General features: G+C 42.9%; 1 protein-coding gene across 1 annotated transcript in view; it reads left to right on the top strand.

Annotated features, from left to right (window-relative positions):
* The window catches only part of KCTD17 (potassium channel tetramerization domain containing 17), a 54,334-nt gene extending 29,904 nt beyond the window's left edge, over positions 1–24,430 (top strand). The window contains exons 3-6 of the mRNA XM_086936457.1: positions 1,494–1,585; positions 4,380–4,475; positions 9,458–9,589; positions 23,434–24,430. Of these exons, the coding sequence (XP_086792583.1) occupies positions 1,494–1,585; positions 4,380–4,475; positions 9,458–9,589; positions 23,434–23,544 (431 nt within the window). The 3' untranslated portion in view covers positions 23,545–24,430. The remainder of the gene's footprint in view (positions 1–1,493; positions 1,586–4,379; positions 4,476–9,457; positions 9,590–23,433) is intronic.
* Positions 24,431–25,828: the final 1,398 nt, after the last annotated feature.

Genomic DNA, 25,828 nt, shown 5'->3' with positions numbered 1-25,828 from the left:
CCTGCAACAATGCACATCCTGGGCGAGGCGCTATGTCTCCCGACCGCCCCCCCCCCCCCCCGGATGGGCAGGGGTTAGCTTCAAATGCATGCCGTCTCTGTGAGCTTCTCCAGACCATTTGCTGTACCCAGCAACTGGCCCCCACTAGTTCTAACCCCCACTCTGGCGGGAAGACTGGCAGGAAAAACTACGTCTGGAAGGGGGGTGTGCCAGCCTGTGCCAACCCCACGCCTCAGGTGGGGGAGACGAGGTGAAGCAGGACCCTGGGCTCCGGCCATCTTGTAGATGGGGAGCCCTGCCCAATCCCGGCTAGGCTCCTGCCTCCCTCCCTCAGGAGAGGAGCGGACTAGGGGGTGTACTCACCCCTGGACAGAAACCCATTGGTCCCTGTCCTTGCCCTACTTGTAACACCCCATAATTCAGTATTTAGTGGCTCCCTGAACCTTCCTTCCTCAGATCCCGATACGAAAAGAAGAAAGAAGATCAAGAAGCAGACCCGCCGTGCAGCTTTTAACAGGACGACAACAACTGACTTGCCCCAGCCCTACTGGCCTGTCGATCCTGGAACCTGCTCCTGCCAGGAGCTCCGCTCCCACAGCCGAGTGGCCTGCTAGCCAGCAGGCACCAACCAAAGGCCCCCTTTCCCTCATTGGATATAATTGGGTCTACCTACCTCTGCACCCGACCGGCCCTGCGCTGCTGGGGCGGAACCGACTATACTTACCTGACCCTGGGGGACCCTTGAGTCTACACCCGGAACCTTAACTTCACCAGCCAAGTACTCACCTGGAAACCAGTAACTCACTTACCTGCCATTGGATAACATTGACCCATTTTGACTAAAATTTCTTAAGTGTGAAGTTTTGAAAACTGCAAATATTCGTATAAAATCAGCCGAATTCCGAAGTACTCACCTGCAAGAAGCCAGTACTGTACCTTGCAGCCCAGTACTGAACCTCAAAATTAATCCTTACCGGGTTTACTAGTAATCTGTATGGGAACCCATTGTCTGTTTTTCTATGAAATTTCTTCGAATTGCCTACTTTTGAAAACTTGAAATATTCTTTAAAAATCATACGAAATACTGAAGCGCAATTACCTACCTGTTTAAGTTCAGACCCCAGTGCTGGCCCTAGAAGAGCCACTTTCTCACAATAGACTTGAGATGTCACATACACTGGTCCCATGAACGAGACCTCACTAGTGCAGTCTCCTGGGGTTTTGTGTTTGAATAGGTCTTTAAAACAATTGGTAAGTTTGCAGAGCCCTTAAGCTGCACCCTGATAGATGCAATCAGCTCCCTTTGTCCCTGTAATTGATACCGGGTTTAGTATATCCCCAATTATAAATATATTCTTGCATGTTTTAATCTCTCCTCTTTTGTACTACAGTTTTGTATGTTGTCTTTCTTAATCTTTTCCACCTATATTCGCCATTACTGTTTTCTCATTTGCTCTCCCCTCTTTCGCTGCACACTTCATTTGACTCCTCAGGTGTTCTGGAAGAGGCGGAGTTTTACAACATCTCGTCGTTGATCAGACTCGTCAGGGACCGCATTGAGGAAAGAGACTCTGATCTAACACAGGTATCGGTAATGAAAAGGGGTGAATGTATGTATCTCTGCTTCTTTTATGATTTTAATTAATCGAAATAAAGAGTTTTGACTGACTGGGTGGGGGGGGGGGTAGCACTTTGTGCTTCGCCTGTCTCCTTTTTTTTTTTTTTTTCTTTCCGTCGTCCTCTGCCTTCTCTCCATTCACATTTAGCAATTGCACCAAATTTCCGTATCTCCTGTCTCACATACCACTTCCACCCAGTGCACACAAACTCACCTGTTTAACAGAACCTTAGTACACACACATACAACCATATCCGAATCCATTGCAAGTTTCCTCAGAACCCCTAAGTATCAAACGCTCCATCGTCTTATGAAGTTCCCTCGGTGGGCATAGTCCTTCAGTCAACTGAGCTGCATGACCAGAGTGATCCATCAAATGCGAATGCTAGGATTCATAATTTCACCATGGGATGTGGGGTTATTTGCAATTCCCGTGCCACCGCCTCATGAAAGCTGATGAGCCATGAGCATTCTTAATTAAAATGGTTTCTTGACTTGATTGAAGTGTGTACGGCAGTCTAACATTTGAGCGCCTCAACTGGTGCAGTCTTGTGAGATCCTGGTAAAAAGATGGGAGAAGATGAAACACTTAAGGAAAAAAAAAGGAAAAAATTAGGATATCGGACTGGTGAACGTATTCGAAAATAGTGCACCCCGTGCCCCAGCTAAAAATATCTCGAGCAATGGAACTGCACAAAGTGGATGAAGCAAAGTACAGAGAGAATGGGCTGTTGAACATGTCAACTGAGGAGGGTTGGACGCACTTCAGTAGCGAGATGAAGGGTAACGTGCATTGTCCTTGTTCTGAGGCACGTGTCAATCAGGAGTCCCCTATAATTGCCTTAACTAAACTGAAATTATTTCGACAGGTTCTCAGAACTGGAGAGCAAAGAAGCAGTTTTTCACATTTTGGAAATAGGCAATATTCTGAAGGTCGAAAATTGTCTTACTGTGTTAGCGTTCTCTAACAATGAGCAGGGTCGATGCAGGAAAAATGTAGGGAGATAGGTCAGTGTTAAAAGATGTACACAGTAACTGATTTACTGGCTTGTTGTGCATGCTTGTGTGCTTTCTTTCCCCCATCCTCTTTCCTACTCTAGTTTGTTTTTTTATCAATAGATTTGTATATTCAATTTTATAGGTGCACACACCTATAGAAGCAGTCTTAATAAGAATGGACTACGTCTAATATGACTTCATTCATTATTCCTTTATAGGTTCATTTTCTTGAGTTATTCAACTTCTACGATTGAACACCTAGTTTGTTCATTGTGTTCGTAATAGTTTATTAAAGTGCACCCTCCTTTATTTTGTTTTAAAAAAGCACATTGGTGAAATGTGTGTTTTTATTTTACTCAAAATATTGAAAGGCTAAAAATGTTAAAAAAAGGACTTGTGATCCTCAAAAGTTAATGCATCTTTGTACTAATGTTGTGGGTTCAATTAAAGTTTCGACCACCACCCCTCAACACTAAATTCTTGGTTTGCTGCAACATAGAGCCAACAAAAACGTTCTCCCAAAAATGCCTTAACCCACCTCAAGTTAAGCCCTTCGTAGTCTTATCGAATGATCGATCTTTGTATCGTAATTCGAGGGAAGGCCAAAGAAGGTGGAATTCAGAATATTGGATTTGCAGTAAAGGAGCAGGTACTTAACTTACATTTGGTGACCTTTATTGTGGCGACGACAACCTGGGAATAATGGGCTGTGTTGACTTTAGCTGCAGCAGCAATGGATATTGATGTATACTGTTGAGCGGATGACTCTTTTTACTTTTGCACCCGGAAACGACTTCGTTTGTGATGTGGTTTTGGTCATTGGCTCTAATTTAATACAGTCCATTTCAAAATGAAAGAAAATGTCAAAATAACATAGATCCTAACCTGATCTTTCAAGCCACTTGAAACCACAATGCGTTATGCAGGTTTATGGGGTACCAAAAATTGACCCAGTTACCTACAATAATAATCTTACTTTAAGTGTGTTTTGGGAACTCCAAGACTGTTGCCATTTAGTTTGTCTGCCAGCTATGATTAATGTCATGAATGAAAAACAAGTGTTTGGTGGCACCAAGTTAGGCTTCTTTAGAGCAGCATCTCTTCTAACGTGTTAGAGTTCCTACGCTGTTGGAGCTAGGATGCTGGCATTTAATAAATTATCCATCATTTTTAATTTTTCTTTATTCTGGTAGAAGACCTAGAATACAGGCTATGGGCAACTGGACTCTGAGCGATTAGTGGATAGAACTCCGCTTACAATTATCTGTCCTTAGAATACTTTCATTTTTAATTGCTATTTTGCGGTTTTCGCTCACTTTGTCTCCTCAGCAGTCACATGCTATTGACTGTCCTTCGGTTGCAGAGGCTGGCATGCAGCAAGCTACTTTTAACTCTATTATAGTCAGTGGGGGCTCTGAGACTGGCCTTCACTGCGGAAGCCTCGACTGTCACTTATAGATCCTTTGAGGCTGTACCTTAAAGCTGAAGTAAATTTCCTCTACTTACCATTATGGTGGGGTTTGATGAGCTTAAATACTGTTCTGCCCCATGGCGATATCCAGAAGCCCCGTAATACCCCTTTCCATATCTAGTAAGGCTCTGGGGTGTCTATTCCGTAACATCCCTTTAGCCTCAACCACATTTTGAGGTTCCTCTTAAGCACCTTCCTGCCCCACCAGTCCTTCCCCCTTTGCTACTCCTTAAACATTCCTGGGACTCCGCCAGGGCTTGCTTGTTGTAAACTCATTTCTGTCTTCCTCAGGCTCCCCCTAAGCACGTCTACCGTGTGTTGCAGTGCCAGGAGGAAGAGCTAACACAGATGGTCTCCACCATGTCAGACGGGTGGCGGTTTGAACAGGTAACTGGGTGGACAGTGGAGTGGGATGGAGGTTATGCAGAAGGACTGGGAGGAAGGCAATTGGGCATGTCGAAGAAACAAGAGTCTGGGACAGTTAACGTATTTTAAGTAGGATCTTGAGGCCACAAAAATCTCAATTTCTTTCCGTCTTAGCTTGTGTTTTTAATAATTCTACACACATTTTTAGTGGTTTGACAAAGTAACAATTTGCATCCTCTACTCCGGACATATCCCACGTATGTACAGGAGAGCCTGAACGATTCACAATTCCAGGATATCTGGGTAAAATGAATATATATGCAACTAATCTAAATGGAAGTAATTTACATAGATACTGGTTCGCATGTCATGTAGTATGGATTCTGGCCCTCTTGACCAGCATTTGACCACCGTGCTCTATTCCCAGGTATTCAGCAGGAGATTCCCCGTTTATATTTCTTATGGCACAAACTGAATTGTCTCTTGTGCTGCTAAATAAACATTCTCTATCAGTCATCCCCATTTTATCGGCCAAGGGAGGATGAATGGCGTTGCTGGTCCAAGATGATTTCCACCTGTGAGTAGGTTAAGTTCTCAGCAGCTAGTTGAAGCAACCATCTAGAACTACCCTGCATGCTATGATTATCCAGTTCTCTTTCCCCGAGTCTAGGGCAGTTGATTGTGCTCCTTCCTAAAGCCTGACTTTAGAGTGCTCCAAGGTCTCCCTAGGGGCATGCAGCACTATGTAAATCTCACCTTCCTACTGTTGGAGACCTGAAGCTATCCTTGTAGCTGACAGCAGCAGCCTGGTGATAGTTATTTTTAACAATGTGTGAAAAAGAAAATGCGATTGATAATATGACTAGGGAAAAGAGCAATATGTAAGGCACAACAACCAATTAAAAAATACAAGTTTGATTTATTAATGAAATTACAGTATCATTTTTAAAAACACAATCAGTACAATGTTTCTATAAAAATACACAAATTTATGTATAAAAGAAATATTTGTGACACAATTATACAAAAACACATATAAAAAACATAGGTGGCAAACAATAAAAATCATCGACGCGCGTTTCGGCGTTAACAAAACGCCTTCATCAGGAGCCACATTCAATCTGTAAAACATGTATAAAAAAGGTTAGAGACATCTAGAGGTCATGAATACCTCATAACAAACAATCAATAATTCAAAACATATAGCTGTGCTTACATAACAAGTAAATCCCTACAAGATGTAGCTACAAATTGTAGCTACAACTGATACAGACTAGTTGATGTATATTTGAGCAGTAATTATACCCAATAATGGAAAGAGGGGTATTTTTGGGTATAAATGACAACAAAATGTCTGTCATTTATGGAGTAGCAGTAATAATTTTAGGTTAGTATTATTAGCTTAAGTGTGATAAGGCCAAGATCTGATAGGGGTATCCCATTTTTTCAAGCCTGGACATGGATCTCTTCTCTTTAGTCTTACCTAGTGAACACAAGATAGGTGTTCTCTATTAGTGCTGGACAAAGTCTGACAGCTGTTTTCTTGGCGGAACTCTATCTCGCCTGGCTAGAAGTCTTGGTCTGTAAAAGATGTATTTATTAAGCATATGTACCACTCTGTTCACAGTTCGGTTATAGAAATAAATTCTTTGGAAGGGATGAAATCAATGTATTGCGTTTCTGGATACTGATTTATTTTATATATTGCAAGGTTGTATGGTTTCCTATTTATTTCACACGGGTTAGTTTTATGGGTATCCCTTTCTTTTTTGCAGAGTTTTTTATGGGGATATACGGAAAAATGTATGCCAATATATCACAGTGTTCAATTGAGTACCAAATAAAGGGGGATCAGCTAAACCCTCACATTTAGTAATAAAAAGGTTTTTACTTATGTATCAGATAGAAAACAGCATGATTCCCATTTCTATTACTTAGCAGTTCGTATTGTCATAGATCCAATGAGAACATAGAATATTGCATATGCATCAGGCAAGTAGTCAGATAGTTCCCATATCTGTGGGAAAAAGCTGTCACAAATCTATCCCACAAGCGGCAATTTGTCAAGCACAACACCCATGCATCTGATAGCAGGAGAAAAGCTTACAGTTTCTGTTAAAATGTGTGTTGTATTGTCGGTGTACAAGCGATCACCACCCTGGAATCCTGTATAATACCGGTGTGGTTTAAACGTGCTAAGAATAAAGGGCGCATAGCATTACTATCGAGCGAGTCATTAATGGTAAACAAATTCAATGTGGCCTCATAGCTTGCTTACCGAAAATGAAAGAAAGGCGAGCCGTGGCTTCAACCTGTCAAGAGCCAAAAAAGCCACAGTCTGTAGTCTTTTTCTGGCGCCTCGCAGCCGCTGGTGTGCGTATGCTTGTTCCTAGAAAAGGTATAGAGCGTGAACAGTTCTTTATAGTTCAAGATAGTGCGGCGGCTAATGTAATTCATCTATCAGTCACTTATGTATTGCCTCATGGCTAGCTTACCGAGAATAGAAAAGGTGCAGGCCGTAACTTCAACCTGTTAGACGCCAAGAAAATTTCCGTCTTTTTTAGTCTATAACGGCGTCTCACAGCCGTTGGCTTGCACGTGCTCATTCCTAAAAGGAGTGCAAAACGGGGCTAAATTATTTAAGTTCGGGGTGCCGGTACATAGAGATAAGCAAAAACAAAAACAGGGCGGCGGCGTACGTCTAAGCCGTTTGCTTACCGAGAAAAGATAGAGTCCGGTCCGTGACTTCAACCTGCGGGCGCCCCGTTAGAAACTTCGATCGGCGTCCCGCAGCCGTTGGGAAAGGATGGTTGGCCAGCCGGAAGGGCTGCCCTGCTTTAAGTACCCGGAAGTAGGTTTGACCACAGTTTTTAAAGGGCAAGTGACCGTTACTTTCAGAACTCGGGTATTATGGTAGCGAGTAGCGGTGTGAGTTTACAGATCATGACTCTCTAGTGGTCCTGTGAGAATCAATTAGGGTTTAAAGGATATCGCGCATGCAAATACACTGTTGACAGAGGCTTCAATAGGTGAACAGCGATCGGTGCAACCAGCGCCCGACGCGAATGAACATTCATTCCATACAGATTAACCTCAATAGAAAAGGTTCTGTTTTTAAAAATCGGACATATTTGCACGTGCAAGCCAACGGCTGTGAGACGCCGTTATAGACTAAAAAAGACGGAAATTTTCTTGGCGTCTAACAGGTTGAAGTTACGGCCTGCACCTTTTCTATTCTCGGTAAGCTAGCCATGAGGCAATACATAAGTGACTGATAGATGAATTACATTAGCCGCCGCACTATCTTGAACTATAAAGAACTGTTCACGCTCTATACCTTTTCTAGGAACAAGCATACGCACACCAGCGGCTGCGAGGCGCCAGAAAAAGACTACAGACTGTGGCTTTTTTGGCTCTTGACAGGTTGAAGCCACGGCTCGCCTTTCTTTCATTTTCGGTAAGCAAGCTATGAGGCCACATTGAATTTGTTTACCATTAATGACTCGCTCGATAGTAATGCTATGCGCCCTTTATTCTTAGCACGTTTAAACCACACCGGTATTATACAGGATTCCAGGGTGGTGATCGCTTGTACACCGACAATACAACACACATTTTAACAGAAACTGTAAGCTTTTCTCCTGCTATCAGATGCATGGGTGTTGTGCTTGACAAATTGCCGCTTGTGGGATAGATTTGTGACAGCTTTTTCCCACAGATATGGGAACTATCTGACTACTTGCCTGATGCATATGCAATATTCTATGTTCTCATTGGATCTATGACAATACGAACTGCTAAGTAATAGAAATGGGAATCATGCTGTTTTCTATCTGATACATAAGTAAAAACCTTTTTATTACTAAATGTGAGGGTTTAGCTGATCCCCCTTTATTTGGTACTCAATTGAACACTGTGATATATTGGCATACATTTTTCCGTATATCCCCATAAAAAACTCTGCAAAAAAGAAAGGGATACCCATAAAACTAACCCGTGTGAAATAAATAGGAAACCATACAACCTTGCAATATATAAAATAAATCAGTATCCAGAAACGCAATACATTGATTTCATCCCTTCCAAAGAATTTATTTCTATAACCGAACTGTGAACAGAGTGGTACATATGCTTAATAAATACATCTTTTACAGACCAAGACTTCTAGCCAGGCGAGATAGAGTTCCGCCAAGAAAACAGCTGTCAGACTTTGTCCAGCACTAATAGAGAACACCTATCTTGTGTTCACTAGGTAAGACTAAAGAGAAGAGATCCATGTCCAGGCTTGAAAAAATGGGATACCCCTATCAGATCTTGGCCTTATCACACTTAAGCTAATAATACTAACCTAAAATTATTACTGCTACTCCATAAATGACAGACATTTTGTTGTCATTTATACCCAAAAATACCCCTCTTTCCATTATTGGGTATAATTACTGCTCAAATATACATCAACTAGTCTGTATCAGTTGTAGCTACAATTTGTAGCTACATCTTGTAGGGATTTACTTGTTATGTAAGCACAGCTATATGTTTTGAATTATTGATTGTTTGTTATGAGGTATTCATGACCTCTAGATGTCTCTAACCTTTTTTATACATGTTTTACAGATTGAATGTGGCTCCTGATGAAAGCGTTTTGTTAACGCCGAAACGCGCGTCGATGATTTTTATTGTTTGCCACCTATGTTTTTTATATGTGTTTTTGTATAATTGTGTCACAAATATTTCTTTTATACATAAATTTGTGTATTTTTATAGAAACATTGTACTGATTGTGTTTTTAAAAATGATACTGTAATTTCATTAATAAATCAAACTTGTATTTTTTAATTGGTTGTTGTGCCTTACATATTGCTCTTTTCCCTAGTCATATTATCAATCGCATTTTCTTTTTCACACATTGTCTATTTCCCTGCATTACAAATTCAGTATTTGAACAGGGGGTCCTTGTTGTTCACATTGATAGTTATTTTTAATGCATGTGCTTGTTTTTACAGCTGGTGAACATCGGTTCCTCCTATACCTATGGTGGCGAGGACCAGGCTGAATTCCTCTGTGTGGTCTCCAAAGAGGTCCAGGGATCACCCAATGGTCTCCGCGTTTTGTCGTTCTCCCGCTGCCGTGGCAAGGTAGGGACCAAGTTCAGGTAATGTTTATCATCGATATCTGAAGAGTATGTCGAACTCTCTAAATGGTTGCCCCAGTTCTCTCAACTCCATACTGGTTTTCCAAGCTGTATCTTTCCATTGTCTGCCTCCAGGTTATTCTTATGATCATTAGCTTGGCATCTCTTCAACTACTTTAGAGCAACAACTATGCTTCTAATCAATAACTCTGCACCCTACTCATGATTTTCTCCTAGCCATAAGATTGATGCCACCATTCGCATTTTATCAGTAACTCCATGCTAGCTATTAGTATTGCTGCTCCGTCTTCACCCTCACAACTTACCAGTGGTGGGTCCCATGTGCCATCTGTACTTGTCAGCTCCAGAGCTTCAAGCTCCCTAAAGTTGAGGTCACAAGATCCCAGGAAGTATCTCACGCTACAGAGCCCTATGTAGAACCTGCAGGTCTCATCCTACAATTTGGGCAGGACCGGCTTAATGTTTCATCCTTCTGTGGTTCGAGTTCTGTTACAATAAGTAAATCCCACCATTGCATCGCTGCAACTAGATCTCCTACCAATAGATAGCCTTTATGTATATTTTACCATTACCACAACCCTACCCCTAAAATACTTTTTCATCAACTTTTTAAAAATTCGTTATTATACCCCCATTTCTCTTTTTTGTGCATATGAATGTTTTTCCAAGTGTTGTGCATATTCTAACCCTAACTTGCAAATATTCTTAATTTAACCTCATCCCAAGTAAGTATATGTAATTTATAATTTACTTTGGTTTAAAAAAAAATAATACATTTTTACATTTTTGTTTGTCCCATCAATGATAATATTACTAATTGAGGCCATGTGATTAACAATTTTAGCTGCTCTTGAAGAGCAGGAGCTTTTTATTTAGCTGTTTTGAGGTCGAGCCCGGGCAGCGCATGCACTGCTCTGCGAGGTATGCTGTATTAGAGTATGGACTTGAAGCTATACCCACTCTCCACCCATGTTTTTCATTGGCTTGTGTCATTGTCCTTTGTAAATGCTGGCTTCTGATTTTTTAATAGGCTTGTTAGTCCCTCCTTAGTACCGCCTTGTCTTCATTTGTAACATCCCATGAGGACTGGCCCTTTTACTTCTTTTGTTACACAGTATGTCTTAGTCCGTAAGCACTATTTTCTTTAATGAGTTTCACCAACTGCAGGCACAACATGCTTTCCTGCAACATTCAGCGTGCCATGCGTGCTTTCACTTTGCAAGCAGCCCGGGACAATGGTGGCCGCTTCTTTGAAGTGAAATAGGTCTCGTATTTACAAGAGTTTGAGCTGCTGCCATTGTAAATGACCATGCCTTTTATGTGTTAATTATCAAAACAGATAAATAAAAGGCATTGTCATTTACAATGCCTATAGCCTAAACTCTCGCAAATGCAAGACCTATTGCATTGCAAATGCTTGTTAGTGTTTTCAATGGCTTTAATTAATAATTATTTAATAACTAATCTTTTTTGTTTATTTTACAAACACATTAAAATTCTTGGATCAAACTTGAAGTGTTTATTCCGTATTTCTTTATTAATTTAAACCTTTAAATTTTTAATGGCTATTTACATGAACAACCTCTTCTTAACTTTCAGAGTTTTTATGTAGACTAACATTTGATTTTAGTACTTTGTTCTTACTCTATTCATCTTTTTTAAGGCATTTTAATTAATAAATATTAATTACTCGACTGGTTATTGTCGAGCATTTAATTAGGTTCACTTGCCATATAAATATTTTGTTCGTTTGATTTTTATTTATTTTTTAATATATGTATTTCTAAATACTGTATTTCAGGGAGAGGACCCTCCCCGAAACACACTTCTTTATTTATTGCTTTGCTTAATTTATTATAATTAAAGGAAGCCGTTTTTGATAATGGCCATAACCACATAAATTATTTAATCAAACTTAAAGCAATTTGTTATTTTTTTTACTCTGACCCCAAATAATTGATTAATATTACCCTTGGCGATGCAGTTGCTATTTTGATATAGTGTGGACTTTATAATGGTAAGGCAATCTAAAGGGCGCATGCTGAAACGAGGACCTTTAGAGCGGCATTATGAAACGCCTGTTACAGTGGCTATGAAGTTGCACATTATTAATCTCACAGCAGCCGCAATTAAGCGATTATTCTTCCTAATGTAGGACTGTTCGGAATTTAAATTGCCATGGGATACACATAGGTCAGTCTTCCTGAAGTGAATGCCTACCCAGCATGATTCTTAGGCAGTCTTGTGAGTGGGACTCACAAATGCAGTGTTGGAACATGGTCTGTGAACCTAGTGCCTGTAATATGGCCAGTAGGGCCATGGCAGGCTCACACACAAAGACCAGTGGGCCGGGACAGAGCTTGTCTCTATGTCAAGCCCAAGATCTTAGCACTTTTTTTTCCTGCCAAGTGGCATCTGACTGTCTAGGTGACCAGTTTTGCTTTCATGTACCCACCCCATTTTCTGTCCGTCACGCCGTCCATTGAGGACAAAGTCCTAAGGTGTGTATAAACATATAACCTCTATTTTGCTGATGCTGTTTTTTTACCTTCAGTTTAATCCCTGCTAGACTCCGCATGGTGCGCACCTTGATCCCAATATACGGAAGAGCCAGACCTTTGACTAGTGCCTGTGTAATGATCAACTGAGCTCTGGAACAAGTCTCAAAATATTTTTATTTCAGTTCTTCTTTCTCACCGCCTGGATTTGTTTGCTTTAGGATTTATGCAGAGGCAAAATGTTTGCAAGTCAGTAGCGTCTGCACGCACGCCGCCGTTACCTTGCCTCGATCTCCAGCCCTCTGATCAACCTGTCACATAACACCCTTCTTTCATCATCTCCTTCGCCTCCCCTTCAATCAACAACTGACCTCGTCCATTTTCTTTGGAGCAGTTTCCTTCCTTATTGCCTCTTCACTCTTGCTTCTTCTCGGTCAACCCTCTTGTCCATATAAGCACCACTTATAAACTAATATCCTGCTTCTTCTCTGTGACCTTTTTTTGTTTAGAAGAGCACTGCTTGAGCAATACCCTTTCTCCTCAGCCACGCCTTGTCAATAGCTGCAACGCTTGATCCATACCCTCCTCATTCACTTCTCAGGTCTATAGCTGCAACGCTTGATCAATACCCTCCTTCTCCCCAGCCACCTCTCTTGTCCATAGCTGCAATGCTTAATACCCTCCTTCTCATCCACGTCTCTTGTCCATAGCTGCAACACTTGATCAATACCCTCCTTCTCCCCAGCCACCTCTCTTGTCCATAGCTGCAATGCTTGATTAATACCCTCCTTCTCCTCATCCACTTCTCAGGTCTATAGCTGCAACGCTTGATCAATACCCTCCTTCTCCCCAGCCACCTCTCTTGTCCATAGCTGCAATGCTTAATACCCTCCTTCCTCTCATCCACATCTCTTGTCCATAGCTGCAACGCTTGATCAATACCCTCCTTCTCCCCAGCCACCTCTCTTGTCCATAGCTGCAATGCTTAATACCCTCCTTCTCATCCACGTCTCTTGTCCATAGCTGCAACACTTGATCAATACCCTCCTTCTCCCCAGCCACCTCTCTTGTCCATAGCTGCAATGCTTAATACCCTCCTTCTCCTCATCCACATCTCTTGTCCATAGCTGCAACGCTTGATCAATACCCTCCTTCTCCCCAGCCACCTCTCTTGTCCATAGCTGCAATGCTTAATACCCTCCTTCTCATCCACGTCTCTTGTCCATAGCTGCAACACTTGATCAATACCCTCCTTCTCCCCAGCCACCTCTCTTGTCCATAGCTGCAATGCTTGATTAATACCCTCCTTCTCCTCATCCACTTCTCAGGTCTATAGCTGCAACGCTTGATCAATACCCTCCTTCTCCCCAGCCACCTCTCTTGTCCATAGCTGCAATGCTTAATACCCTCCTTCTCCTCATCCACATCTCTTGTCCATAGCTGCAACGCTTGATCAATACCCTCCTTCTCCCCAGCCACCTCTCTTGTCCATAGCTGCAATGCTTGATTAATACCCTCCTTCTCCTCATCCACTTCTCTTGTCCATAGCTGCAACGCTTGATCAATACCCTCCTTCTCAACCACTTCTCTTGTCCATAGCTGCAATGCGTAACCAGTGCCCTCCTTCTCCTCAGCCACTTTCCTTATGCATTACTGCAATGCATGATCAATGCCCTCCTTCTCCTCGGCCACCTCTTGTCCATAGCTGCAACAATTGATCAATACTCTGCTTCTCCTCAACCACCTCATGTCCATATCCTCACCACACAATCACACTCACCCACTTCTCCCTCCTGTGTTTTCAGGTCTGGGTCTCTTTATGTTGCCATCATCCCTATTATCAAATAGTTAACTAAAAATTGTACTAATAACTTAAGACCTGGCTCCTATTCCTAAACTAATGGATAGTGCTCCGTTCCTTTACAACAAAGTTTTAGCTGAATAAGAATAACTAGATCCACTTCTTTTAAAAACCCCAACAACCGCCTTGTGATATAGAGACGATTGAAAGGAGTAGAGGGAGGGGAGGGTGCAAGGATGAAGCAGAGGTAGAATCATCGTGGATGAAATTGGATGGGGCAATTTGGGACTGAGGACAAAAATCTGAGAGAAGGGTATTCTTTCATCACCTCCTGAAACTTATCGGTCATCAACACTACAGTTGTTGTCCTGCGGACTTGTGTACTAGCTGGGGTGTGCCGATATTATGGCTTTCAATTTTTAGGGCGCACGTGGTTCTCGAAGTTTCCAGTACCATCACTTCTCCTTCCATTCACAACTCATGATGGGATGATCCTCCCTCCATGTTCCTTCAATCAGGTCTTTCAGACCCGGTCTCTTGAAAACCATTTCAGAGGTGCTTCATGCACTTGTGGCACTTGTTTTGGAGTGCTGTGTACTCGATATGTTTATTTTTTGCTGCTGGGGACAATGGCGTAGCAAGGTGGTACCGGGTGCGGAAAGTTTCTGGTCACCCTTCCACAACCCAAAAATTGAAATTTTAAGGACAAATAAGATACTTACAATTGCAAGTGTTTTTGCCATTTTGTCACTCCCTCCCGCCCCTCATTGATGACACCTGGGGCGGCCTGCACCCTCCTTCCTACGTCGCTGACTGGGGAGTGGAAGAGGTAAATATGTGTGACTGTGCACCCTTGTCTGTCAAACCCTTCTCCTTTCCCTTTTTAGGTCACGCCTATGCAGTGCAAAGCGCAAATGCGCTGCATTGGAAAAAGACCATTAGAAATGGTCCAATTTTGCAGGGAAAAACGTGCACGCATTGCTTTGAATGGCAACGCGTGCTTGTTTGGCAATTCCCTTGCGAGAGCGAGCGGGATTATCTTTTAGGAATTATCACGCTCGCTCCTGCAAGGGAAACTCTGCCTGTTCTCGGCTGCACTACCCCCCCACCCCCTACTTGCGCGAGGGCTCTCTGCCGCACTCTTCTCCCCCCCACCCCCTACTTGCGCGAGGCGCTCGCGCTTGTTCATACTTGCTCCTGCAATTGATTCGGTCCTTCCAGACAGAGCAACACACATCTCTGTACATTTCTTATCACGTTGATTGTCATATTCTGTGTTGTGCTATTCCTTATTCTAACTCTCACAGACTCTATTTTACTTCTCATGGAATTGCTATTGTTCAGCCATATGCATCAATAGCCACTGGTTTTGCACTGCTCGTGTATGAGCGTCCAGTTACTCTCTGGTGCCGAGTGCAAAACTCCTGAATTGAGATGAGGGAAAACCAATATCACACTCTGTCTCTCAGTGAGTTGATAGTGCAGCCTATTGCAGACCAGCCCCGCTTATGCTTTCGGGAGAAAACCTTGCTTACAAGTGTCATGTACCTTAGTGAGTGGAGCACTTGTGTTCAATGAGAATTGCCTTCCAAGCCTCATCCGTTATGTGCCACTCACAGTTCTTTCCTGTAAAAATGTAATTATTTTTATGTTGTCATAGGCACATTTTTTAACTGTTTCTCTTCACTCCCTGGTGTCACATCCTGCCGGGGTTTGCAGTCACGCTCACAGCCGCAATGCATTACCTCCAGTCTCCTCTGGTTATTCACAGCTGCAGTGGAAACCCGTACTTCCTCTTCCCACCTCCCCCCCCCAATCCCATGACAATGTGTCTCTGGGACACTTCTGAGTCCTGTTCCTGAACATTGTCACTACCTTGCGCAGTGCGGATACTACCTTGTCTGAAGTTCGCCCTTCCTCAGCGCTGTCAGCAATAAATCTACCCTTTCAGGTTTTTTCATGCGGTCCCTCGACACTGTTCAACACTAGGCAGCGTCTCTAGTGCCAATTTTGCTGGGTCTTATCGTCCATTCCTACCTTCTCTGCCATGGTTCTACCCCACCCCTCCCTCACGCATCCCCACAGTTGTCTACCCTCTCTCCAGGCACACCCATCAAATGCCCAGGCCCACTTACTGCATTTCCAGGTATTACTCCACATGTTAATCCACAGTCTCTGATGGCCAAACCCAACCATTTTATGCCCTGGCACAACCACCATGTGCCCAGGCACACTCTCAAATGCTCAAGCGTACTTACAAATTCTCAGATGCAATTCATATTAAGCCCAAATATAACATAACTTGCTTATACAACAACCAGGCACATCCTCCGATATCAGGGATGGCCCTTGAATAGCTGCCGCCAACTGGCGCCTCTATGGTCATTTAAAAAAAAAAAAACGTTCTTGCTGACAGTTCATACGTTTCTGTAGTCCTTGAATGAAGGGTCTCTTGTTGTCAGTGTATATGTTTCTATGGTCATTGAAATAAGGGCTTTCTTGCTGACAGTGCACATGTTTCTATGGTCAGTGAAAGAAGGGCTCTATTGATGACAGTACACATGTTTCTGTGGTCCGTGAAAGATGACTTTTTTCTGACAGTAAATATGTTTCTATGGCCAGTGAAACGAGCATTGGCATAGCCAATAGGTCCCGCTTTTGGGACCTTATAAGTATTTAGTTATGCAGCACAATATTCTTGGTGCAACAACATCAACCGTTGCATGGCTAAACACTTAAGGTCCTAATGGCGAGACCCGTTGGCTATGCCAATGCTTGTTTCCTTATTGTATTGTTGGCAGCATCAGTTTACTATAAATTTTTCCTACAGCTTCTTTTACGCTGGATGTTTTGAAAGTTGATATTCGTGTCATTCTGGAGTATTGCTAACTTTTGCTTGAAAGATTAGATTTCCTCCAGCTCCACTGCCCTCCCTATTGGTCTGTAGTGTGCAGACACCACAGGATGCTGCTGGCTGCCCCAGGTATACTCTCCTGGTCTGAAAATGTTTTACCAAATTGGGAAGCACTGGATTAAACCCACGTATGGCTGCTGATTTACTTATCACTTTGGAGGGTTTTTAAGTTCTAAAACGTTTAGTAAAAAGACAAGAAAATTGCCCTTGGTAAGGAAACCTTTTCAATTCCTGACTTTGATTTTAGTTTTTCATTTTTACCTGCCGACAAACATCCAGAAGGGATTTTGCCGAAGCATTCCTTCCAAGGTTACCCCACCAGATCAATTAGTGGCTTCATTTTGCTGGCGCCTATCTGTTTTTTTTTGTGTCCTCTTTTCTTTGATCAGTTGTGTTTACTGTAAGCCCGTTTTGTTTAGCCGACAGAGGTCTCACCTGTCCTGGCTAGAAACAGGTAGTTGTCTGCGTACAGATGAATTAAGAGATGGAAGGGCTCAGCACTCATGGGCGTGGACCTCCTAACTTCACAAATGGGATAAAACGGGAGGAAGCCTGCAGCCCCCCCTGCTTGCTGCCCTGTACGTACCAATCTTCAGGGTTCAGTAGCCGTTTAAGTATGGGCGTTGTGAGTTCATGTGAAAGAGCTACCCTTCTTTTTGCGCACGAGCACGTAACTGGTACCTTTTTTGAACATAATCTGAAGCGGCCTCCCAGCATAGTCTCAACAACGAAGCTCGCCTCAGGAAACTTGTTTCCAGTTGGAGATGCAATGGGATAGATCCAATCAATCTGGAAACACCCAAAACCTACCTCTTTTACAACAAGGGTGTGCACCTTAGCTGTGGCGCTACTAGATTTCTCAGGGGTGAGGCATGTCATGTCATGCAATGGAGGTGGTGCCATTTCCGCAGGCAATATCCGAAAAGAGTGACAAACTAGACTTGAAACATTTTTTTTTTTATACTATCCGATTAGAACAAACCTATAAATGCCAGGTGTCCTCTCGAAGGTCGTCTTGAACCTTAATCACAGATAGGCTCTAGCATGAGGAGGCTGCATGGAAGTTGTCACCATTAATGAAGTAAAACAAAAAAATGGCCGTTTTTGCACCATTTTTTTAACCCCATAAATTGGGGTGTGAGGTATGCAACCATACAACCGATTCTTCAGTTTGAAAAACATTAAAATTGATGATGGTGATGCGTTTCCGCAAAGTCCCTGGGCTGCAGTATTTTGCTGCCACACTAGAAAATTACTCTAGTCTAGGGATATTCTTCTCAAGAGATATGAACTGCAATGCAGCATTTCTGTTCTCTACCGCCTTCTGAAATGTTTCTACATGTGCTGCATCCAGGGGCATGCCAATGGGCACCCTAAAGCAACTTGGACCCAATACATGTCAAGTACTGCCACACCCAATAATTCTAAGGAAGTCCACCATCTCCAATGCCACGTTCCAAGTGAGGGCCCTACTCGAGACGGGTCATCTTTTTCCAAATTCACTTTTTATTGAGTTGGAATATATCATTTACATCAGCTGATGGTCAAAATGCCTGTCACACCTCGCATCCAGTAACCTGTTAATATGAATTTGCATACCAACGTATAAACGAAAACTCCAAGTGATCTGTCCCAGAGCAACATTGAATAAAAGGATTAAATGTCTGGACAATATTCTGTTCACGTTTCTCTAGACCACGGTTCTGGTTTAGCTTGTGAAGCCTTACACAATGTTTTGAGCGTCCTAATCCTTCCAGTGTAAGGGCATGAGACACTGTCACTTCCAAAATCAATATTTAAATTTTTCAACAGTTCTGTAAGCCACCCAATGTTGAACGAAGGTTTTCAACCCAATTTTTTGGGCATGTACATAATTAGAAAATGTATACACCCTGGTAGATACTATACATCATCCACTAAAGTGACTTTTGCCATAATATACTGAAATGGGCAAACAATAAATAATACTTGCACAAGACAACCCTGTAAAAATCTATTTAATGTGGATTGGCCAGACTCCATATTTCCCGGAATTGTATTTGTGATGTGTCCTCAATGTGCCACTTTCAGGCCCAATGGCATTTTATTCGTAACATCGAAGAGTCTCCTAGCAAAACACTTGCATCATTATTTGACCGCCTTACTCTTCTAACTGTCACCCTTGATCTGTTATGAGGTAGAGCGTTTTTTCATTGCAGCGCTTAAGCTAAAGAAAGAGTTGACTAACGTGATAGCTTATTTATATTGGTTGGATTAAAAATATTATTTTATTTGATTGAATTTCGCCTTTATATTTTTGTTCTGGTTAGTTACATGAATCTTTTCTCTCACTGTGTAAATAGGTTTAACGCCTTAACCTTGGCGGTTTTTCCGCCGCGGTGCGTGCGTTCTAAAGGGTGGGCGAGGCTGTGTCGGCCGTTGCCAGCACTGGGGAGCACGAAAGGGGTTAAATGAATTTCTAATGTCTTCTTCATTTATTTTGATTAATTTAGTGTTTTGTATAGCGCAAACGTGACCCGTTATGGTATCAGATCGCTTTACAGCAATAGCAAGTTAGTTACAAGATTCAGCAATAAATGGTTAAATACAAGCCTGGAGCAGGTGATAATGAGAGAATAGTGCTGAGATAACAGGCTATTTACAAGGAGTAGAAGAGGCGATTAAGAGTTCAGTCGGGGGAGATAGAATGAGGACTTTGGCAGGAGCAGAGTAAGACAGCACAACACCAGCCTTTGCCCCTTAAAATGACAGTGAGGTGAAAAAGATGCAGAGTGGTCAATGAAAAAGGAATCACATGGTTTACATATATGAGAACAAAATTGGCTACCCCTTGTAGAGTTCAAGTACAGAACACCAAATCGCTGGGCTGCTGAAACTGTAGAAGCATTAAGAGTATAGGGTAGGTATTTTCCCATTAGGAAAGTCTTCGCTTCCTTCTTGAATCTTAATAGAGCTGGTATTCTTCTGATGTAGGGTAGCAGCGAGTTCCAGATTATGGGTGCAGCCCCTGAGAAAGCTCTGTTTTCTTCTTCCGGAAGGGGGGTAGTTTCAACACAAAATCCCTGGCACACCGGGAGTGCCTGCTTCCTCCGAAAACACGATTTTCTGAGCAAGCTACGCAGGAGACTTAAAGTGAACCACTTTGTGAGTGATACAGGCCAGTTTGAGTTGGATTCTGGCTTCGTACTGAAGCCAGTTCAGCGCCTTCAGGTGCGATGAAATGTGGTCTAATATTTTTAAGCCTGTTTGGAGTCTTGCCGCTGCGTTAATAAAGGCTTTTATAGGAGCCGTTGAGATCTTGGTTATACCAGATAAGGTTGAGCATTCATATTCGATCCGAGAGATAACTAAAGCCTAAATTGCCATTTTTAGGTCTGACGTATCTAGGAATGGTTTGAGATTTCTCAGGTAGCTCAGGTGAAACCTGCCATTTTGGCCAGTGTGTTGATTCGGGCTTGCACATTCAGTTTTTTGTCCCGTGTGATTCCTAGTGATTTGTCTGAATCCACTATAGCGCGGTGATAGTTGGTCCATTCAAGTATGTTAGGGGAGCTTTTTGGCGGGGAAATAAGTAAGAATTTGTTTTTTGCGCATTAAATCTGAGCTGGTTTCTAGAAAGCTATTGAACAGTCCGTTTCAGAGCTTCGTTCATTTTTTTGATCTCCTCTAGGTATGAAATTATGATGTAGATCTGAGTATCGTCTGCTTACATGTGGTAAGAGAAATTGGCGATACGTAGAATTTCAGCTAAGGGTTCCAAATAGAGGTTAAAAGAGTTGGGGAGAGAGTTGAACCTTGGGGGACACCAATCCTAACTGGGGAAGAGGAGGATAGATTACGATTAACTAAGAATCTCTGGGAGTGGTTCTGTAGGAAGGATGTCCTTGTCTGGCTGTAGTGCAAACACAGCCTTTATGCAAGCTGATGACTTGCAAAGCAGGTAGTAATTAGGCTGGCCTCATGCAAGAGTATCCCAAAACATGGGCACTGTGTAGGATGAAGGCTGAGCTCCTAGCTGTCATTGCCCTTCCTGAATATGCAATCTGGGCAGAAAAAATGGCAGGCCCTGCCAAGAAACCGAACCAGTTATAACTACGGAATCCACTGGCTCTGCCCCCTAACCCTACCAGCCATCAAAAAGGCAGTGCTCAGGAAAATCTAATCTACAATCCCTTGCTAAAAGGTCCTCCTAGGTGTTCTAAGTGTAGCCATGTATCTAGCCTACCTCACTTCCGTGTCCATGCTAAACCATGGGCATCCAAAATGGATTCCACTGGTCCAAGGATACATACACTCATTCATGCAGCAATTTTCTTGAGGGAGGTTGTTAGGCAACACTTCTGCCTGTAATAGAAAAAACATCGGTGCAGAACAACTACTTCATAAAATCGAGTCAAATTAACAACCCTGGTAATTAATAATAGCCCCATATTGATGAAGGGGCACGCTTGCTGCCTCCGCTCCCCATCAAAGAACCAGGTCTGCAGCTTGTCATTGCCATGGACAGGCCTAGGCCTATGCGTGCACACTAGATTAGTGTGTGAGCTGGCCACAAAAAAGTCCAGATATCCGTTTCCCATGCAACTGGGACACTCAAGACCGAATTACATGCCTGGATGCTGTGCCAGAGACATTCTTGTCCCTATAGGACCGGATTCTAAATCATGCAGAATTTGGGTGGGAATTACTGCTGCTCTGCGTGGCAACTTTAATGGGTGACCAAATCACCTCTCCTGAATTTTCCACTTCAGAAGGAGTCCTAACGTGGAATCTGTGGTGTAAAACACAATTACTACAGGTTTAGTATTTTTGTGAGAATTTTTCCCGTGATGGATTTCACCAGGTTTTCCCTGGTGAAAGTGGTCAGAAAAAAATTGTGGTTTGTGGTAATTGATGCACAACTCTGAATCCTGATCCATGTGCAAACTTACTTTTGTGCATGAATCAGAATCTAAAAAGCAATTTGGAGTCTTAAGTACATTAAATTTGAGTCTGTATGTTGAGAGAAAGCAAGGGTAGATTATGTGAAGAGAAGAGCCTAACTTTATATTCCCCATTATAATGGCCTTGCAGCGCCCTTGGGTTTGAGTATATTCTACTATAGTAGTATTGATCCAATGCTTGATAATTCTAACGAGGGCTAAAGTGCATTTGGGAATAGGATGCACGCTATTTTATGCATCCCTTTAGATGGAAGAATATAGACTTATAGCCCGTTGCCGAGGGCTATACCGATTATTAAAGGCCCTGAACTTGACTTATAGGTCTGAGCTGCAGGCATGCGCCTATAACTAGGGTGAGTGCTTTTAACAACTAGTAGGGGAGAGGAGTTGGCCTAACGGCTAGGGCGGTGGACCTCTAATCTGGGGAATTGGGTTTGAGTCTCGGCAATGCCTCTGAACATCCTGTGATTCTGGGCAAATTGCGTAATCTCCCCGTGCCTAGCAAAAAGGAATGTGTTCTCCTGTAATGCAACTGGTGCTATGTAAAGCACTCTGATACCCGATTCGGGTTAAGTTCGCACTATATAAAATTCAGTAAAATACAAAAAAATAAACTATAGCCCAAGGCAGAAGGGCTGTAAGGCTATTAGAACATTCCACCGACTAAGGGTAGAATGTTATAAATTAAAAAGGGAGAAACATGAAGACAAACATTGGAATGTTGGCTCTCCAGGCTTATACCAGACATTATAAGCCTGGAGCCACTCCGTTGTCTTCATTGGAGCGCTCAACATGCCACAATATTCTAATGCACGTTTGTTGCGCAACCCACATAGGGAGTGTTGCGATGTGTGTGAGGACCATAACTAGGCTCTTATGTTTTATTGCAGTGTCTATACATTATTTGAAGTGAAAAGGAGTGAAAGACCTGTCCCTTAAGCATTAGACTCTGATTTATGGCCAACCTCAAGTGTGTGAAGGCTGTGTGGCCAACTTTTGAAGTGTTTAGATGTTTTGCGTGTATGGCTGAAACTTCTCAAAGGTGTTACAAATAACTTAGTAGCTCAGCCTGCTCTTGCATTTAGGAGAAAAATGCATGAATAAACGAGGGCATACATGACGATATCTATCACCGTTGAGTGGCCTGCATATACTGTTTGAAGCACACAGACTACAGGAAAGTGATGGTTCTTTGTATGTTCTCATGTTTGTTCTCAGGTTTTCTTTCATCTTCTTAGTGTTCACTCTACTGAAGGCTAAATTCCAAGAGTGAGCTATACTACCAGGTTCTCCCATGTCTAATTTTGTTTTCAGTTAAAAATGTCAAGGTATATACATCTATGAGTAACACTACCCTAAAGATGCCTTGCTCTTCCGATTACACATTTTCACATTTCTTTGCTTCTTTTGCTACCTTCGAGAACTCTTCTTTTTTTTCCACTGTAAACACCACCATTCAATTCTTCAAATTTCGCTCATTTGTTGTTACTTCTTACGCAGCTTGTCTTACCAGTATGTTCAGCTTTCGGTCAGCTTAATCCGCTTCTCTACCTGGCCTCAAACACCATTTTTGACCCACCCCTCTTAACATTTCCCGAGCCACCTGGCCCTCTTTTCAGTACCTCGTCTGCTGATTACCTGCTCATTCTCTTCTTTTTTCTTGTTTCTCAGAACGATGACGTTGACGTGGAGGGAGAGCCGGACTTGGAGGTGCACACAGAAGAGGTGATGGTGCATAAGAAGGAGGAGGAGTATGCTGCCCATGCCGGAGGACCTCCCTAGACCATGGGGCTGTGTGAATTTATGTGGACAAAGTTCCAGTGTCACTTGTCCCATACTCTACACTTTCATGCTGGAGGATCGTCTTACACCATGGTCCAATGCTGGTGGACTTGCTTTGGCCAGAAATGCCTGTTGTAGGAGCCTCTTAGAACCCTATAATACCAGAAATTGCTTGCACTGTTCCATCTTGCTGAACTCGCTTAGAAGGAAGCCTTTCTTTTGTTGTTTGCGTCCCTGTTCTGGTATCAGGTGTAGTGGACACACAACAAATAGGGATTGCAACTGCATCCAGACTAGTTTGTCTCTAGCCACCCCCTCTATACCCTGTTTGAATATCCTCAGCATTTATCTTAAATTTGTTCTGCACTTTCCTGCCTCCACACTTCCTCCCTGTCACCCTTTTCTTTCTCCCTCATTCCTCTCCTGCTGTCCCACTGTGTTTCTCTTGTCCACGTTTCCGGTCTGTCCATTTGTTTCTCTGTCCCTGTATTTTATTCTCTCCGTTGTTGTAGCCCTAGGTATTTCTGTATTCTATCTTCCCCATCACACTTTTCTTTCAGTTTTCTCATGGTATGATTTCACATATTTCAGCGTTGGAACTCTTAAATTGGCAAGCTTTATTAGTTACAAACGCCCCAGCCTTAAATGTCAGTAAAGGGCGCATTCAACAGTTACCGGACCCTCCCCTTCCAATTGTCTAATGTCTTCTGTTCCATTTATTAATAAAGCTCTTTCTAATCCAAACCGCTTCACTGCTAGTGTCTACCTGACATAAACATCTCAGTTCTGCAGATTATATGTACTTCTCTACTGTGTGCTGTGGGGTACCACTAAAGACCTGAAACGTGCAAATGTCACTCCCTTGTTAAATGTTGGTGCAGTGGTGCTTTCAGAAACAGACCCTCAGCTAGGAGTAGCTGGATCCTTCACACATCCTTACACCTGAAAAGATGGCTGCCATTTCTATGCTTAAATGGCTGCCAACGGTACCCTCACCATTGTGAGTGCAGCTGTTTTTGACTCTTACCAACAGGGTGTGCTGTATTACCACTTTTTGGGAACCCAGCATGACTACTGCAGAGGTTGTGCTTTGTTTACGGGACGCCTGCTCTGCTTATGACTGTCCTATTCCTGGCTTTGTACCTTTCACTGCTGTTGCATGCTCTATGCATCTATGGGCATCTGTGAGAAAACCCTGCACTGTACCTTTCCAATTGTGTGTGAGTGAAGGAAGCTTGCACTTCTGCTGGCTGTGTTTTGCGTTGCATAGGACTCTTGCACCATTCCCTAAGTTATACCCATGCCTGCATTTTATGAGGCGTAGGACCCTGGCACTTTTCCCTGTGTTATATATATGTTTGCACAGTTCCCATGGTAGTACCCATTTGTGGGGCATAGTACTCTTGCACAGTTCCCTGTGTTATGCCTTTGTCTGCATTTTATGGGGCGTAGGACCCTAGCACTCTCCCCATTGTTATGTCTATCTTTTCTGAGGCTTGAACTGCTGTTGACCATGCAGTGTGGTTAGATTCCACTGCTGCTGCAAGTGACCTCTGTTCTGTGTGAGAAGCATACTTGTCGAGTGAGTTGTACCTGGTATGCATGCATGCATGCACGTGTGTGTATATCAGTGCACGTGATCTTGCACTTGTACAAGGGGAGAAGCTTGCACCACTGATGCCTGTGCATATCCATTCCATGTATACAAGGGAAGTTTGTTCTACTGATTCCTTTGACACCTATTGTGGGCGACGCTTGCACTGTGGCTGCCACACTGCAGTATTTCCTCAGCGTGTAAAGAAGCTTGCACCGTTCATGCCCATGTTGTGTGTCGATGGAGAGCAATTACTGCTGGTTACATGGCACGAATGCTGCTTCCTGTGCTTTACAGGTCTGTGATAGAAGCTTGCATTGCTGCTCCCATGTGATAACATGTTGTGTGTGTTTGTAAGTGAACCATGAACTTCTGCTCTCTCAACGGTGCCTGTTCTACGTGCAAAGGAAGTTTACATTGTGTGATCCCAGGGCAACCTTTACTCCCACCGCGTGCAACCTCTGCCCTTAATTTAAGTTACTGTTATCAGCCACAGCCCGTTAGAAAATATTGCAATGACGCACTCGGTCCAAGGGGCACTCGCCCAGCCCACTCAACTTACTAAACACGAGTAACTGTATGTAACAATACACCGTTGGAAGCGGGGCGTTGCAACATAAATGAATAAGCCCAGGGCTGCGCATGCGCACAACACTAGAGTGTCTACGCACTTGCGCCTGCCCGAGGCCA

The sequence above is a fragment of the Lissotriton vulgaris genome, chromosome 1_1, assembly GCF_964263255.1.
Source record: "Lissotriton vulgaris chromosome 1_1, aLisVul1.2, whole genome shotgun sequence".
NCBI classification, from domain to species: domain Eukaryota; kingdom Metazoa; phylum Chordata; class Amphibia; order Caudata; family Salamandridae; genus Lissotriton; species Lissotriton vulgaris.
The sequence above is the reverse complement of the archived record's forward strand: the minus strand, read 5'-3'. Positions and strand labels throughout refer to the sequence as shown.